The following is an 18,975-nucleotide window of genomic DNA, read 5'->3' on the forward strand; positions in this document are numbered from 1 at the left end:
TGGTGTCTGGAGGATATATTGGCACGGGTTGCTTAGTCTCGGGCCTAACACCCATGCCAATATATCCTGCAAACAGCAGCTTCTCAGCCATCATCACTTCAGTGTGAAGTAGCCCCACCAGTTTGAGGTGTATGACAGAGCTGTTGGACATGACCGTGTGGTCTCCCTCCATCAGGTCCAGCTCACTGCGGTCGTCCTGTGCTGCTTCATTCAGACTGTTGACTGAGCTGCTCTGGGAGCTGATAGACATACTGGGGATGGACTGGTTACTGCCCACACTGTTCACTGTGTCTGTACGACCTGCACCGTGCTCCACCTCCTAGACAGAGAGAGAGAGACACCCAGACAGACAGAGAGAGAGGGAGACAGACAGACAGCCTCACAAATAGGAAAACAGAGAGTGGTCAGATAGTATGTTCAGCTTCATCCCCTGGCTGCTACCTCTGCTCTGATTGGTACTGAAGATTACATGCAAACTACCCCCCACACACACACATCCTCTTCCCCTTCACCACTACACACACACACACATCCTCTTCCCCTTCACCACTACACACACACACACATCCTCTTCCCCTTCACCACTACACACACACACATCCTCTTCCCCTTCACCACTACACACACACACACATCCTCTTCCCCTTCACCACTACACACACATCCTCTTCCCTTCACCACTACACACACACACACATCCTCTTCCCCTTCACCACTACACACACACACACATCCTCTTCCCCTTCACCACTACACACACACATCCTCTTCCCCTTCACCACTACACACACACACATCCTCTTCCCCTTCACCACTACACACACAACCTCTTCCCCTTCACCACTACACACACACACACAACCTCTTCCCCTTCACCACTACACACACACACACATCCTCTTCCCCTTCACCACTACACACACACACACATCCTCTTCCCCTTCACCACTACATCCTCTTCCCCTTCACCACCACACATCCTCTTCCCCTTCACCACTACACACACACACACATCCTCTTCCCCTTCACCACTACACACACACACATCCTCTTCCCCTTCACCACTACACACACACACATCCTCTTCCCCTTCACCACTACACACACACATCCTCTTCCCCTTCACCACTACACACACACACATCCTCTTCCCCTTCACCACTACACACACACACACATCTCTTCCCTTCACCACTACACACACACAAACATCCTCTTCCCCTTCACCACTACACATCCTCTTCCCCTTCACCACTACACACACATCCTCTTCCCCTTCACCACTACACACACACACATCCTCTTCCCCTTCACCACTACACACACAAACATCCTTTTCCCCTTCACCACTACACACACACACAAACATCCTCTTCCCCTTCACCACTACACACACACACACATCCTCTTCCCCTTCACCACTACACACACACACACATCCTCTTCCCCTTCACCACTACACACACACACACACATCCTCTTCCCCTTCACCACTACACACACACACACATCCTCTTCCCCTTCACCACTACACACACACACACATCCTCTTCCCCTTCACCACTACACACACACACACATCCTCTTCCCCTTCACCACTACACACACACACATCCTCCTCCCCTTCACCACTACACACACACACATCCTCCACCCCTTCACCACTACACACACACACATCCTCCACCCCTTCACCACTACACACACACATCCTCCACCCCTTCACCACTACACACACACACATCCTCTTCCCCTTCACCACTACACACACACACACACATCCTCTTCCCCTTCACCACTACACACACACACACATCCTCTTCCCCTTCACCACTACACACACACACACACATCCTCTTCCCCTTCACCACTACACACACACATCCTCTTCCCCTTCACCACTACACACACACATCCTCTTCCCCTTCACCACTACACACACACACATCCTCTTCCCCTTCACCACTACACACACACACATCCTCTTCCCCTTCACCACTACACACACACATCCTCTTCCCCTTCACCACTACACACACACACATCCTCCACCCCTTCACCACTACACACACACACCCTCCACCCCTTCACCACTACACACACACATCCTCTTCCCCTTCACCACTACACACACACACACATCCTCTTCCCCTTCACCACTACACACACACACACATCCTCTTCCCCTTCACCACTACACACACACACACATCCTCTTCCCCTTCACCACTACACACACAACCTCTTCCCCTTCACCACTACACACACACACACACATCCTCTTCCCCTTCACCACTACACACACACACACACATCCTCTTCCCCTTCACCACTACATCCTCTTCCCCTTCACCACTACACATCCTCTTCCCCTTCACCACTACACACACACACACATCCTCTTTCCCTTCACCACTACACACACACACACATCCTCTTCCCCTTCACCACTACACACACACATCCTCTTCCCCTTCACCACTACACACACACATCCTCTTCCCCTTCACCACTACACACACAAACATCCTCTTCCCCTTCACCACTACACACACACACACATCCTCTTCCCCTTCACCACTACACACACACACACACACACACACACACACACACACATCCTCTTCCCCTTCACCACTACACACACACACACATCCTCTTCCCCTTCACCACTACACACACACACACACACATCCTCTTCCCCTTCACCACTACACATCCTCTTCCCCTTCACCACTACACATCCTCTTCCCCTTCACCACTACACACACACACACATCCTCTTTCCCTTCACCACTACACACACACACACATCCTCTTCCCCTTCACCACTACACACACACATCCTCTTCCCCTTCACCACTACACACACACATCATCTTCCCCTTCACCACTACACACACAAACATCCTCTTCCCCTTCACCACTACACACACACACATCCTCTTCCCCTTCACCACTACACACACACACACACATCCTCTTCCCCTTCACCACTACACACACAAACATCCTCTTCCCCTTCACCACTACACACACACACATCCTCTTCCCCTTCACCACTACACACACACACACACACACACATCCTCTTCCCCTTCACCACTACACACACACACACACATCCTCTTCCCCTTCACCACTACATCCTCTTCCCCTTCACCACTACACATCCTCTTCCCCTTCACCACTACACACACACACACATCCTCTTTCCCTTCACCACTACACACACACACACACATCCTCTTCCCCTTCACCACTACACACACACATCCTCTTCCCCTTCACCACTACACACACACATCCTCTTCCCCTTCACCACTACACACACAAACATCCTCTTCCCCTTCACCACTACACACACACACACATCCTCTTCCCCTTCACCACTACACACACACACATCCTCTTCCCCTTCACCACTACACACACACACACATCCTCTTTCCCTTCACCACTACACACACACACACATCCTCTTCCCCTTCACCACTACACACACACACATCCTCTTCCCCTTCACCACTACACACACACACACATCCTCTTCCCCTTCACCACTACACACACACACATCCTCTTCCCCTTCACCACTACACACACACATCCTCTTCCCCTTCACCACTACACACACACACACATCCTCTTCCCCTTCACCACTACACACACAACCTCTTCCCCTTCACCACTACACACACACACACACACATCCTCTTCCCCTTCACCACTACACACACACATCCTCTTCCCCTTCACCACTACACACACACACATCCTCTTCCCCTTCACCACTACACACACACACACATCCTCTTCCCCTTCACCACTACACACACACACACATCCTCTTCCCCTTCACCACTACACACACACACACATCCTCTTCCCCTTCACCACTACACACACACACACTCCTCTTCCCCTTCACCACTACACATCCTCTTCCCCTTCACCACTACACATCCTCTTCCCCTTCACCACTACACACACACACACATCCTCTTCCCCTTCACCACTACACACACACACATCCTCTTCCCCTTCACCACTACACACCATCCTCTTCCCCTTCACCACTACACACACACACATCCTCTTCCCCTTCACCACTACACACACACACTCCTCTTCCCCTTCACCACTACACACACACATCCTCTTCCCCTTCACCACTACACACACACACACATCCTCTTCCCTTCACCACTACACACACACACACATCCTCTTCCCCTTCACCACTACACACACACACACACATCCTCTTCCCCTTCACCACTACACACACACACATCCTCTTCCCCTTCACCACTACACACACATCCTCTTCCCCTTCACCACTACACACACACACACATCCTCTTCCCCTTCACCACTACACACACACACACATCCTCTTCCCCTTCACCACTACACACACACACACATCCTCTTCCCCTTCACCACTACACACACACACACTCCTCTTCCCCTTCACCACTACACACAACACTCCTCTTCCCCTTCACCACTACACACACACATCCTCTTCCCCTTCACCACTACACACTCCTCTTCCCCTTCACCACTACACAATCCTCTTCCCCTTCACCACTACACATCCTCTTCCCCTTCACCACTACACACACACACATCCTCTTCCCCTTCACCACTACACAACCTCTTCCCCTTCACCACTACACACACACACACAACCTCTTCCCCTTCACCACTACACATCCTCTTCCCCTTCACCACTACACACACACATCCTCTTCCCCTTCACCACTACACACACACACACATCCTCTTCCCCTTCACCACTACACATCCTCTTCCCCTTCACCACTACACACACACACACATCCTCTTCCCCTTCACCACTACACACACACACACATCCTCTTCCCCTTCACCACTACACACACACACACACCATCCTCTTCCCCTTCACCACTACACACAAACATCCTCTTCCCCTTCACCACTACACATCCTCTTCCCCTTCACCACTACACACACACAAACATCCTCTTCCCCTTCACCACTACACATCCTCTTCCCCTTCACCACTACACACACACACATCCTCTTCCCCTTCACCACTACACACACCACACATCCTCTTCCCCTTCACCACTACACACACCACACAACCTCTTCCCCTTCACCACTACACACACACACACAACCTCTTCCCCTTCACCACTACACACACCCATCCTCTTCCCCTTCACCACTACACACACACACATCCTCTTCCCCTTCACCACTACACACCCTCTTCCCCTTCACCACTACACATCCTCTTCCCCTTCACCACTACACACACACACACATCCTCTTCCCCTTCACCACTACATCCTCTTCCCCTTCACCACTACACATCCTCTTCCCCTTCACCACTACACACACACACACACATCCTCTTCCCCTTCACCACTACACACACACATCCTCTTCCCCTTCACCACTACACACACACATCCTCTTCCCCTTCACCACCACACACCTCGTCTCCGTCCTGTGTCTCAGCCTGTGGTCCGTTGTGAGCTTCCTGGAACAGGATCTTCTTCATCTTACGGTACTGCAGGTTGTCCAGCTCCCTGACCGCCTCTTTGGTCCTCAGGATCAGATCCATCAGAACAGAGTCTGGACGCTCTCGTTGGACAAACGCATGCTACAGGAGGAGAGAGAGGGAGGGAGGGTACGTGTGAAGGAGAGGAAGGACGGGGTAAAGTTAATTTATTCATTCAGGCCTATTCAGTTCACCAGTTGACATTTACATAGCACTATTTTTAGGGTGTTTTCACACTTGGTTCCTTTCAGACAATTTTAGTGAACTGAGACCTCTCAAAAGAACCCCGAAACGAACCGAACTGAGATCTCGAGAGGTGGGCGGAGTTCAGTTCGCTTGAATTCTGCGGTCCGGTCCCTTTTTTTTAGGGCAATGTGAACTCAAAGCTTCCCAGGTTTGCTTGTCATTATTCCTGCACGACATACTAGACTACTGCTACACCGTTTCCTCTGCCATAACCCCTCACACTAGACTACTGCTACACCGTTTCCCCTGCCATAACCCCTCACACTAGACTACTGCTACACCGTTTCCTCTGCCATAACCCCTCACACTAGACTACTGCTACACCGTTTCCTCTGCCATAACCCCTCACACTAGACTACTGCTACACCGTTTCCCCTGCCATAACCCCTCACACTAGACTACTGCTACACCGTTTCCCCTGCCATAACCCCTCACACCAGACTACTGTAACACCGTTTCCCCTGCCATAACCCCTCACACTAGACTACTGCTACACCGTTTCCTCTGCCATAACCCCTCACACTAGACTACTGCTACACCGTTTCCCCTGCCATAACCCCTCACACTAGACTACTGCTACACCGTTTCCTCTGCCATAACCCCTCACACTAGACTACTGCTACACCGTTTCCTCTGCCATAACCCCTCACACTAGACTACTGCTACACCGTTTCCCCTGCCATAACCCCTCACACTAGACTACTGCTACACCGTTTCCCCTGCCATAACCCCTCACACTAGACTACTGCTACACCGTTTCCTCTGCCATAACCCCTCACACTAGACTACTGCTACACCGTTTCCCCTGCCATAACCCCTCACACTAGACTACTGCTACACCGTTTCCCCTGCCATAACCCCTCACACTAGACTACTGCTACACCGTTTCCCCTGCCATAACCCCTCAGACTAGACTACTGCAACACCGTTTCCCCTGCCATAACCCCTCACACTAGACTACTGCTACACCGTTTCCCCTGCCATAACCCCTCACACTAGACTACTGCTACACTGTTTCCCCTGCCATAACCCCTCACACTAGACTACTGCTACACCGTTTCCCCTGCCATAACCCCTCACATTGGTGCCAAAGGAGAGAGAAGATGGTGTGCAGGTTTGCAGAAAAAAATGTGTGCCGTCGTTGGATATTGATTAGCAATTGTCAAGGATGCAGAGAAATGCCAAAATATGCGTGGAATTATGTGTTTGCAATATGTGATCTATAGGCTGGGAGTTTAGTAAGTGGTATATTCCATAGTGGGGTTTGAATAGAGAGAAGACAGTAATCTATAGGCTGGGAGTTTAGTAAGTGGTATATTCCATAGTGGGGTTTGAATAGAGAGAAGACAGTAATCTATAGGCTGGGCCAATTGTGCGCCGACCCATGGGTCTCCCGGTTGCGGCCGGCTGCGGGAATCGAACCCAGAATCTCTAGTGGCACAGCTAGCACTGCGATGCAGTGCCTTAGACCACTGCGCCACTCGGAAGTCTTTTGTCTCATATTTTAAGCAAATGCAATCTATAAGATTCCAAAATGTAAGTAGGCTTTTATCACAACCAGCCGTGATTGGGAGTCCCATAGGGCGGAGCGCAATTAGCCCAGCGTTGTCTGGGTTTGGCCGGTGTAGGCCGTCATTGTAAAATAAGAATTTGTTCTTAACTGACTTGCCTAGTTAAGTAAAGGTTAAATAATATATATATATATATCTGTCCGAGAACAGATTCTGATGGAATGGCTCATCCTGCACTTTGTAAAAACCCAAAGTTCATTGAGTGAAAGTTGGAAAAATATCTTGGTTTGTTTTTAAGCATAGCGATGTGAATGCAACAAGGACTCAGTCCACAAAATAGGTGAAGTAAACTATTTTGTGAATACAAAGAGAACAGTTCTTTAGCTTTTTTTTTTTAACCCCCGAGTTCACTTTAAAGAGGACTGAGATCGGTTATTTTAAAAGAGGACTATATGTGAGAAAAAAAAAAAAAAAAATCTAATCTTCATGTGAAAGATTTTTTTATAAGTGTTCTCACGTTTAGTAGATGGTCAGATTTGGGTCTATCCTGGGGGATTTTCTGAAGGCAGGAATCAACAAAGTTTCTAAAGTAATCCGTCCTGCATAGAGAGAGGAAGGGAAGGAGGGAGGAAAGAGGGATAAAGGGCAAGAGGAAAAAAAAAAACATTGTCACAATTATATTAGAGTGACAGTAAAATCCATCACCTATGATAGCCCTAATCCGTGATAGCAATAGTACTACAATAAAATGCTATATCCTTGAGTTGTGTGTGTGTGTGTGTGTGTGTGTGTGTGTGTGTGTGTGTGTGTGTCTCTCAGTGTTTCCGTTATGAAAATGTGGCACCGGAAATTTGAGAAATGTACCGGACCCCGTATGCATTGGGTGCGTACCCTGATTAGGGCGTCCCCCCCACGGCGCTCATGGTAATTCATCTGAACAGAACGTGCAAGTGGAGGATGCAATGACGTGTCCTTCTTTACCGCTCACATTGAAGACGTTAGAAGAACTGACCACATTTACTTTTCCTCAGATAAGATGAGTAACGAACAGCTAAATCACTAGCCAAGGCATACGAGCCGTGTGAGTTAAGTTTTGGGGAAGCAAATGTTCACCATAAACACACCTTTAAAATAAAGCATTCCAGGCATCATCACATTTGCAGACTTATGTAAGACAGCCTACTATTCATGTGATGAGTAGATTGGCCAGTTCATAATTTAGGCTTATAATATAACTGAATCACTGTTCGCAAAAAAGCCAGTTCAAAGCATGGCTGAGTGGCGTATAGCGTAGAGGCCTGGGCTATAGGCCATATCAGATATGTTCTTTCTTTGTACGGGAAAACACATTTCATACAATTCTACTACACTTTGTATGACTGGAGACATCAGCAGAATATTTTTACATTTGAGAAACAGATCAATAAAACCAACGTTGTCCATATAAACAGGCCTAAGGGGAGACACATAGTTTACATTTACATTTACATTTTAGCAGACGCTCTTATCCAGAGCGACTCACAGTAGTGAATGCATACATTTTTTTCTCCGTACTGGTCCCGCGTGGGAATCGAACCCACAACCCTGGCGTTGCAAACACCATGCTCTACCAACTGAGCCATCTAAACTGGAGGAGGAAATGATTGTCCAGAAACAAACATAAGTAGTACAGACCCAACAATGATAAAGAGTGAACATGCTCAGTGCCCACTCACTGGGGATATGGCAGATGCTCTCTGCTGGTGCCAATAAGATGGCCTACTGTTGTTCGCTCAATTAAGTTGAGAATTTTGATAACTATAAGACAGGTGAGAGACTTTTCATTATCTTTGCTTTACAAAAGCCATTTGTTTTCCAAACTATGTTTTCTCAGGATTTGATGTAGAAATATAGCGATATGCCTGGCAGGGCCCCTCTACTTATCACTGACAGTCACAACTCAGAAATCATCTATTTGGTATTTGGCGCGCACGCTGCCTTTCTTTCTGACTGTAGGCAATGCCATTTAAAACGATCCACAACTTATCATTTTTTATAGCTAGGGGAAGCTAAATGATCCTCTTTTGCCAAATCATGCTTTAGTAGCCTATTCTGAATGATTGTATTTATTTCTGTATAGACAGTAGGCTAAATCATTTTGGCAATTTAATTAAACTCACTTAGCTTCCCCAAGCCTTACGGACGCGCCGCCTATGTCAATCTACTATCCCCCACAGTAGAACAGTGTACCTATTCTATTGGTCAGTTTGTGGAGAAAGAAATAGCCGAAACAGACTCCGGGACGGTTGTGGGACAATAGATACAACCAGTAGGCCTAGACTACATCAACAAAAACATTCACAAGCAATGTCTGATGCAACATATTACACCGTTTAGCTTCAAATGTTGATAAACTGTTATTTCTTCACAAGGCAATAGGCTACGCGCAAATGTGAATTTGGCTACTGGACAATGAAAGAAAGTTAAACCAATAGAACACGAGAGAAATATCTTGCTGGTTTCAACGGCCCGTCTTCAGACAAAGTCTTTATCAAGGGCCCGTCTTCAGACAAAGTCTTTATCAAGGGCCCGTCTTCAGACAAAGTCTTTATCAAGGGTCCGTCTTCAGACAAAGTCTTTATCAAGGGCCCGTCTTCAGACAAAGTCTTTATCAAGGGCCCGTCTTCAGACAAAGTCTTTATCAAGGGCCCGTCTTCAGACAAAGTCTTTATCAAGGGCCCGTCTTCAGACAAAGTCTTTATCAAGGGCCCGTCTTCAGACAAAGTCTTTATCAAGGGCCCGTCTTCAGACAAAGTCTATCAGATAATTGCCTCAACTGATTTTGCCTATTGACTACTTTGAAGCAAGGTAAAACATGCCTCATATTACGTTGTAAAATGTTCAGCTTTCAAACAATTAAGTATATGTTTTCAAAACGCACCCTGCCTCCACCTCATTGCAAAGTGGTGTGTGAGGTGCTGATGAAGCCTGTCTTCCGTTATGCATATGAATGGCGAATGGGAAGCGCGTTTCAATTACCAGTTGAGAAATAAAAAAATAGTAGCTCTTTTTAATCGCGTCCCAAAAACTATTTCAAAAAAAAAACAGGACTGGCCTTATAAAAGCACTGTGAGAGATTTTCCACATGTGATAAGAAATAACTAATATACACACACATGGTAATTTAATTCCACTAAATGATGCAAATTAACCCCGAAATTGTTAAGTATGACCGGTCAAATGTATTTACATCAACTGGTATTCCATCAACGAATAGGCTAAAATGCATTATTCCGCAATGGGATTCCTTTTTCGCTCCCTGACTATTATCCGCTACAAACTTGATTTATCTGTGCTGAACTTTTTTTTTTTTTTACAGCTAACGGAAACTCTGGTGTGTGTGTGTGTGTGTGTGTGTGTGTGTGTGTGTGTGTGTGATATAGTCTATGTATAACACACTCACCAGTCGCTGGACTGCAGCGTAGGGCTCTCATTCTGCGCTATGTGGTATAAGGCACTCATAGCGTTCATATTGAACAGAGGAGGCTTCCTCTCCGCTGCACACAAGAGATACACACAGATTAGTCACATACACAGACAATGTTTACACACACAGTATGTTGCACATATAAACAATCGAAAACCACACACACACACACACACACACACACACACACACACACACATCTACCTACCTAGTTCTACACAGGTAATCCCCAGGGACCAGACGTCCACCTTCCCATCATACTGGCCCTCGTCCATGGCCAAGATCACTTCTGGGGCCATCCTGGAGACAGGGGGAGGGGGAAGAGCAAGGAGGAGGGGAAGAGGAGAGAGAAAGAGACAGAGCTCAATTACAATCATTGAACATTTTGCCAACAGAGATGGTGCATAATGGCACAGGTAGACCCTATAGAAGGCACGTCGGGTAGACCCTATAGAAGGCACGTCGGGTAGACCCTATAGAAGGCACGTCGGGTAGACCCTATAGAAGGCACGTCGGGTAGACCCTATAGAAGGCACGTCGGGTAGACCCTATAGAAGGCACGTCGGGTAGACCCTATAGAAGGCACGTCGGGTAGACCCTATAGAAGGCACGTCGGGTAGACCCTATAGAAGGCCCGTCGGGTAGACCCTATAGAAGGCCCGTCGGGTAGACCCTATAGAAGGCCCGTCGGGTAGACCCTATAGAAGGCCCGTCGGGTAGACCCTATAGAAGGCCCGTCGGGTAGACCCTATAGAAGGCACGTCGGGTAGACCCTATAGAAGGCACGTCGGGTAGACCCTATAGAAGGCACGTCGGGTAGACCCTATAGAAGGCACGTCGGGTAGACCCTATAGAAGGCACGTCGGGTAGACCCTATAGAAGGCACGTCGGGTAGACCCTATAGAAGGCACGTCGGGTAGACCCTATAGAAGGCACGTCGGGTAGACCCTATAGAAGGCACGTCGGGTAGACCCTATAGAAGGCACGTCGGGTAGACCCTATAGAAGGCACGTCGGGTAGACCCTATAGAAGGCACGTCGGGTAGACCCTATAGAAGGCACGTCGGGTAGACCCTATAGAAGGCACGTCGGGTAGACCCTATAGAAGGCACGTCGGGTAGACCCTATAGAAGGCCCGTCAGGTAGACCCTATAGAAGGCCCGTCAGGTAGACCCTATAGAAGGCCCGTCAGGTAGACCCTATAGAAGGCCCGTCGGGTAGACCCTATAGAAGGCCCGTCGGGTAGACCCTATAGAAGGCCCGTCGGGTAGACCCTATAGAAGGCCCGTCGGGTAGACCCTATAGAAGGCCCGTCGGGTAGACCCTATAGAAGGCACGTCGGGTAGACCCTATAGAAGGCACGTCGGGTAGACCCTATAGAAGGCACGTCGGGTAGACCCTATAGAAGGCACGTCGGGTAGACCCTAGAGAAGGCACGTCGGGTAGACCCTATAGAAGGCACGTCGGGTAGACCCTATAGAAGGCACGTCAGGTAGACCCTATAGAAGGCCCGTCGGGTAGACCCTATAGAAGGCCCGTCGGGTAGACCCTATAGAAGGCCCGTCGGGTAGACCCTATAGAAGGCACGTCGGGTAGACCCTAGAGAAGGCACGTCGGGTAGACCCTATAGAAGGCACGTCGGGTAGACCCTATAGAAGGCACGTCGGGTAGACCCTATAGAAGGCACGTCGGGTAGACCCTATAGAAGGCACGTCGGGTAGACCCTATAGAAGGCACGTCGGGTAGACCCTATAGAAGGCACGTCGGGTAGACCCTAGAGAAGGCACGTCGGGTAGACCCTATAGAAGGCACGTCGGGTAGACCCTATAGAAGGCACGTCGGGTAGACCCTATAGAAGGCACGTCGGGTAGACCCTATAGAAGGCACGTCGGGTAGAACCTATAGAAGGCACGTCGGGTAGACCCTATAGAAGGCCCGTCGGGTAGACCCTATAGAAGGCCCGTCGGGTAGACCCTATAGAAGGCACGTCACCCTATAGAAGGCACGTCGGGTAGACCCTATAGAAGGCCCGTCGGGTAGACCCTATAGAAGGCACGTCACCCTATAGAAGGCACGTCAGGTAGACCCTATAGAAGGCACGTCGGGTAGACCCTAGAGAAGGCACGTCGGGTAGACCCTATAGAAGGCACGTCGGGTAGACCCTATAGAAGGCACGTCGGGTAGACCCTATAGAAGGCACGTCGGGTAGACCCTATAGAAGGCACGTCACCCTATAGAAGGCCCGTCGGGTAGACCCTATAGAAGGCCCGTCGGGTAGACCCTATAGAAGGCCCGTCGGGTAGACCCTATAGAAGGCACGTCGGGTAGACCCTATACAAGGCACGTCAGGTAGACCCTATAGAAGGCCCGTCGGGTAGACCCTATAGAAGGCCCGTCGGGTAGACCCTATAGAAGGTACGTCGGGTAGACCCTATAGAAGGCACGTCGGGTAGACCCTATAGAAGGCACGTCGGGTAGACCCTATAGAAGGCACGTCGGGTAGACCCTATAGAAGGCACGTCGGGTAGACCCTATAGAAGGCACGTCGGGTAGACCCTATAGAAGGCACGTCGGGTAGACCCTATAGAAGGCACGTCAGGTAGACCCTATAGAAGGCACGTCAGGTAGACCCTATAGAAGGCCCGTCAGGTAGACCCTATAGAAGGCCCGTCAGGTAGACCCTATAGAAGGCCCGTCGGGTAGACCCTATAGAAGGCACGTCGGGTAGACCCTATAGAAGGCACGTCGGGTAGACCCTATAGAAGGCACGTCGGGTAGACCCTATAGAAGGCACGTCGGGTAGACCCTAGAGAAGGCACGTCGGGTAGACCCTATAGAAGGCACGTCGGGTAGACCCTATAGAAGGCACGTCGGGTAGACCCTATAGAAGGCACGTCGGGTAGACCCTATAGAAGGCACGTCACCCTATAGAAGGCACGTCGGGTAGACCCTATAGAAGGCACGTCGGGTAGACCCTATAGAAGGCCCGTCGGGTAGACCCTATAGAAGGCACGTCGGGTAGACCCTATACAAGGCACGTCAGGTAGACCCTATAGAAGGCCCGTCGGGTAGACCCTATAGAAGGCCCGTCGGGTAGACCCTATAGAAGGCACGTCGGGTAGACCCTATAGAAGGCACGTCGGGTAGACCCTATAGAAGGCACGTCGGGTAGACCCTATAGAAGGCACGTCGGGTAGACCCTATAGAAGGCACGTCGGGTAGACCCTATAGAAGGCACGTCGGGTAGACCCTATAGAAGGCACGTCGGGTAGACCCTATAGAAGGCACGTCGGGTAGACCCTATAGAAGGCACGTCGGGTAGACCCTATAGAAGGCACGTCGGGTAGACCCTATAGAAGGCACGTCAGGTAGACCCTATAGAAGGCCCGTCAGGTAGACCCTATAGAAGGCCCGTCGGGTAGACCCTATAGAAGGCCCGTCGGGTAGACCCTATAGAAGGCCCGTCGGGTAGACCCTATAGAAGGCACGTCGGGTAGACCCTATAGAAGGCACGTCGGGTAGACCCTATAGAAGGCACGTCGGGTAGACCCTATAGAAGGCACGTCGGGTAGACCCTAGAGAAGGCACGTCGGGAAGAACCTATAGAAGGCACGTCGGGTAGACCCTATAGAAGGCACGTCGGGTAGACCCTATAGAAGGCACGTCGGGTAGACCCTATAGAAGGCACGTCGGGTAGACCCTATAGAAGGCACGTCGGGTAGACCCTATAGAAGGCACGTCGGGTAGACCCTATAGAAGGCACGTCGGGTAGACCCTATAGAAGGCACGTCGGGTAGACCCTATAGAAGGCACGTCGGGTAGACCCTAGAGAAGGCACGTCGGGTAGACCCTATAGAAGGCACGTCGGGTAGACCCTATAGAAGGCACGTCGGGTAGACCCTATAGAAGGCACGTCGGGTAGACCCTATAGAAGGCCCGTCGGGTAGACCCTATAGAAGGCACGTCACCCTATAGAAGGCACGTCGGGTAGACCCTATAGAAGGCCCGTCGGGTAGACCCTATAGAAGGCACGTCACCCTATAGAAGGCACGTCAGGTAGACCCTATAGAAGGCACGTCGGGTAGACCCTATAGAAGGCACGTCGGGTAGACCCTATAGAAGGCACGTCGGGTAGACCCTATAGAAGGCACGTCGGGTAGACCCTATAGAAGGCACGTCGGGTAGACCCTATAGAAGGCACGTCGGGTAGACCCTATAGAAGGCACGTCGGGTAGACCCTATAGAAGGCACGTCGGGTAGACCCTATAGAAGGCACGTCGGGTAGACCCTATAGAAGGCACGTCACCTATAGAAGGTACGTCACCCTATAGAAGGCACGTCGGGTAGACCCTATAGAAGGCACGTCGGGTAGACCCTATAGAAGGCCCGTCGGGTAGACCCTATAGAAGGCACGTCGGGTAGACCCTATACAAGGCACGTCGGGTAGACCCTATAGAAGGCCCGTCGGGTAGACCCTATAGAAGGCCCGTCGGGTAGACCCTATAGAAGGCACGTCGGGTAGACCCTATAGAAGGCACGTCGGGTAGACCCTATAGAAGGCACGTCGGGTAGACCCTATAGAAGGCACGTCGGGTAGACCCTATAGAAGGCACGTCGGGTAGACCCTATAGAAGGCACGTCGGGTAGACCCTATAGAAGGCACGTCGGGTAGACCCTATAGAAGGCCCGTCGGGTAGACCCTATAGAAGGCCCGTCGGGTAGACCCTATAGAAGGCCCGTCGGGTAGACCCTATAGAAGGCCCGTCGGGTAGACCCTATAGAAGGCACGTCGGGTAGACCCTATAGAAGGCACGTCGGGTAGACCCTATAGAAGGCACGTCGGGTAGACCCTATAGAAGGCACGTCGGGTAGACCCTATAGAAGGCACGTCGGGTAGACCCTATAGAAGGCACGTCGGGTAGACCCTATAGAAGGCACGTCGGGTAGACCCTATAGAAGGCACGTCGGGTAGACCCTATAGAAGGCACGTCGGGTAGACCCTATAGAAGGCACGTCGGGTAGACCCTATAGAAGGCACGTCGGGTAGACCCTATAGAAGGCACGTCGGGTAGACCCTATAGAAGGCACGTCGGGTAGACCCTATAGAAGGCACGTCGGGTAGACCCTAGAGAAGGCACGTCGGGTAGACCCTATAGAAGGCACGTCGGGTAGACCCTATAGAAGGCCCGTCGGGTAGACCCTATAGAAGGCACGTCACCCTATAGAAGGCACGTCGGGTAGACCCTATAGAAGGCCCGTCGGGTAGACCCTATAGAAGGCACGTCACCCTATAGAAGGCACGTCAGGTAGACCCTATAGAAGGCACGTCGGGTAGACCCTATAGAAGGCACGTCGGGTAGACCCTATAGAAGGCACGTCGGGTAGACCCTATAGAAGGCACGTCGGGTAGACCCTATAGAAGGCACGTCGGGTAGACCCTATAGAAGGCACGTCGGGTAGACCCTATAGAAGGCACGTCGGGTAGACCCTATAGAAGGCACGTCGGGTAGACCCTATAGAAGGCACGTCGGGTAGACCCTATAGAAGGCACGTCGGGTAGACCCTATAGAAGGCACGTCAGGTAGACCCTATAGAAGGCCCGTCAGGTAGACCCTATAGAAGGCCCGTCGGGTAGACCCTATAGAAGGCACGTCGGGTAGACCCTATAGAAGGCACGTCGGGTAGACCCTATAGAAGGCACGTCGGGTAGACCCTATAGAAGGCACGTCGGGTAGACCCTAGAGAAGGCACGTCGGGTAGACCCTATAGAAGGCACGTCGGGTAGACCCTATAGAAGGCACGTCGGGTAGACCCTATAGAAGGCACGTCGGGTAGACCCTATAGAAGGCCCGTCGGGTAGACCCTATAGAAGGCCCGTCGGGTAGACCCTATAGAAGGCACGTCACCCTATAGAAGGCACGTCGGGTAGACCCTATAGAAGGCCCGTCGGGTAGACCCTATAGAAGGCACGTCACCCTATAGAAGGCACGTCAGGTAGACCCTATAGAAGGCACGTCGGGTAGACCCTAGAGAAGGCACGTCGGGTAGACCCTATAGAAGGCACGTCGGGTAGACCCTATAGAAGGCCCGTCAGGTAGACCCTATAGAAGGCACGTCAGGTAGACCCTATAGAAGGCCCGTCGGGTAGACCCTATAGAAGGCCCGTCGGGTAGACCCTATAGAAGGCACGTCACCCTATAGAAGGCACGTCGGGTAGACCCTATAGAAGGCCCGTCGGGTAGACCCTATAGAAGGCACGTCGGGTAGACCCTATAGAAGGCACGTCGGGTAGACCCTATAGAAGGCACGTCGGGTAGACCCTATAGAAGGCACGTCGGGTAGACCCTATAGAAGGCACGTCGGGTAGACCCTATAGAAGGCACGTCGGGTAGACCCTATAGAAGGCACGTCGGGTAGACCCTATAGAAGGCCCGTCAGGTAGACCCTATAGAAGGCCCGTCAGGTAGACCCTATAGAAGGCACGTCAGGTAGACCCTATAGAAGGCACGTCAGGTAGACCCTATAGAAGGCCCGTCAGGTAGACCCTACAGAAGGCCCGTCAGGTAGACCCTATAGAAGGCACGTCAGGTAGACCCTATAGAAGGCACGTCAGGTAGACCCTATAGAAGGCACGTCAGGTAGACCCTATAGAAGGCACGTCAGGTAGACCTTATAGAAGGCCCGTCAGGTAGACCCTATAGAAGGCCCGTCAGGTAGACCCTATAGAAGGCCCGTCAGGTAGACCCTATAGAAGGCCCGTCAGGTAGACCCTATAGAAGGCCCGTCAGGTAGACCCTATAGAAGGCCCGTCAGGTAGACCCTATAGAAGGCCCGTCAGGTAGACCCTATAGAAGGCCCGTCAGGTAGACCCTATAGAAGGCACGTCAGGTAGACCCTATAGAAGGCACGTCAGGTAGACCCTATAGAAGGCACGTCAGGTAGACCCTATAGAAGGCCCGTCAGGTAGACCCTATAGAAGGCCCGTCAGGTAGACCCTATAGAAGGCACGTCAGGTAGACCCTATAGAAGGCACGTCAGGTAGACCCTATAGAAGGCACGTCAGGTAGACCCTATAGAAGGCCCGTCAGGTAGACCCTATAGAAGGCCCGTCAGGTAGACCCTATAGAAGGCCCGTCAGGTAGACCCTATAGAAGGCCCGTCAGGTAGACCCTATAGAAGGCACGTCGGGTAGACCCTATAGAAGGCACGTCGGGTAGACCCTATAGAAGGCACGTCGGGTAGACCCTATAGAAGGCACGTCGGGTAGACCCTATAGAAGGCCCGTCGGGTAGACCCTATAGAAGGCACGTCACCCTATAGAAGGCACGTCGGGTAGACCCTATAGAAGGCCCGTCAGGTAGACCCTATAGAAGGCACGTCAGGTAGACCCTATAGAAGGCACGTCAGGTAGACCCTATAGAAGGCACGTCAGGTAGACCCTATAGAAGGCACGTCGGGTAGACCCTATAGAAGGCACGTCGGGTAGACCCTATAGAAGGCACGTCGGGTAGACCCTATAGAAGGCACGTCGGGTAGACCCTATAGAAGGCACGTCGGGTAGACCCTATAGAAGGCACGTCAGGTAGACCCTATAGAAGGCACGTCAGGTAGACCCTATAGAAGGCACGTCAGGTAGACCCTATAGAAGGCACGTCAGGTAGACCCTATAGAAGGCACGTCAGGTAGACCCTATAGAAGGCACGTCAGGTAGACCCTATAGAAGGCACGTCAGGTAGACCCTATAGAAGGCACGTCGGGTAGACCCTATAGAAGGCACGTCGGGTAGACCCTATAGAAGGCACGTCGGGTAGACCCTATAGAAGGCACGTCAGGTAGACCCTATAGAAGGCACGTCAGGTAGACCCTATAGAAGGCACGTCAGGTAGACCCTATAGAAGGCACGTCGGGTAGACCCTATAGAAGGCACGTCGGGTAGACCCTATAGAAGGCACGTCAGGTAGACCCTATAGAAGGCCCGTCGGGTAGACCCTATAGAAGGCACGTCGGGTAGACCCTATAGAAGGCACGTCGGGTAGACCCTATAGAAGGCACGTCGGGTAGACCCTATAGAAGGCACGTCGGGTAGACCCTATAGAAGGCACGTCGGGTAGACCCTAGAGAAGGCACGTCGGGTAGACCCTATAGAAGGCACGTCGGGTAGACCCTATAGAAGGCACGTCGGGTAGACCCTAT

At 51.1% G+C, this 18,975-nt stretch overlaps 1 protein-coding gene across 1 annotated transcript in view; it reads right to left on the minus strand.

Annotated features, from left to right (window-relative positions):
* The window catches only part of LOC106563797 (serine/threonine-protein kinase TAO1), a 70,281-nt gene that overhangs the window by 27,337 nt on the left and 23,969 nt on the right, over window positions 1–18,975 (minus strand). Inside the window, 5 exon segments of the mRNA XM_014129656.2 lie at window positions 119–319; window positions 5,495–5,662; window positions 7,835–7,916; window positions 10,760–10,853; window positions 10,992–11,083. Coding sequence (XP_013985131.2) covers window positions 119–319; window positions 5,495–5,662; window positions 7,835–7,916; window positions 10,760–10,853; window positions 10,992–11,083 — 637 coding nt within the window.

The sequence above is a fragment of the Salmo salar genome, chromosome ssa11, assembly GCF_905237065.1.
Source record: "Salmo salar chromosome ssa11, Ssal_v3.1, whole genome shotgun sequence".
NCBI classification, from domain to species: Eukaryota; Metazoa; Chordata; class Actinopteri; order Salmoniformes; family Salmonidae; genus Salmo; species Salmo salar.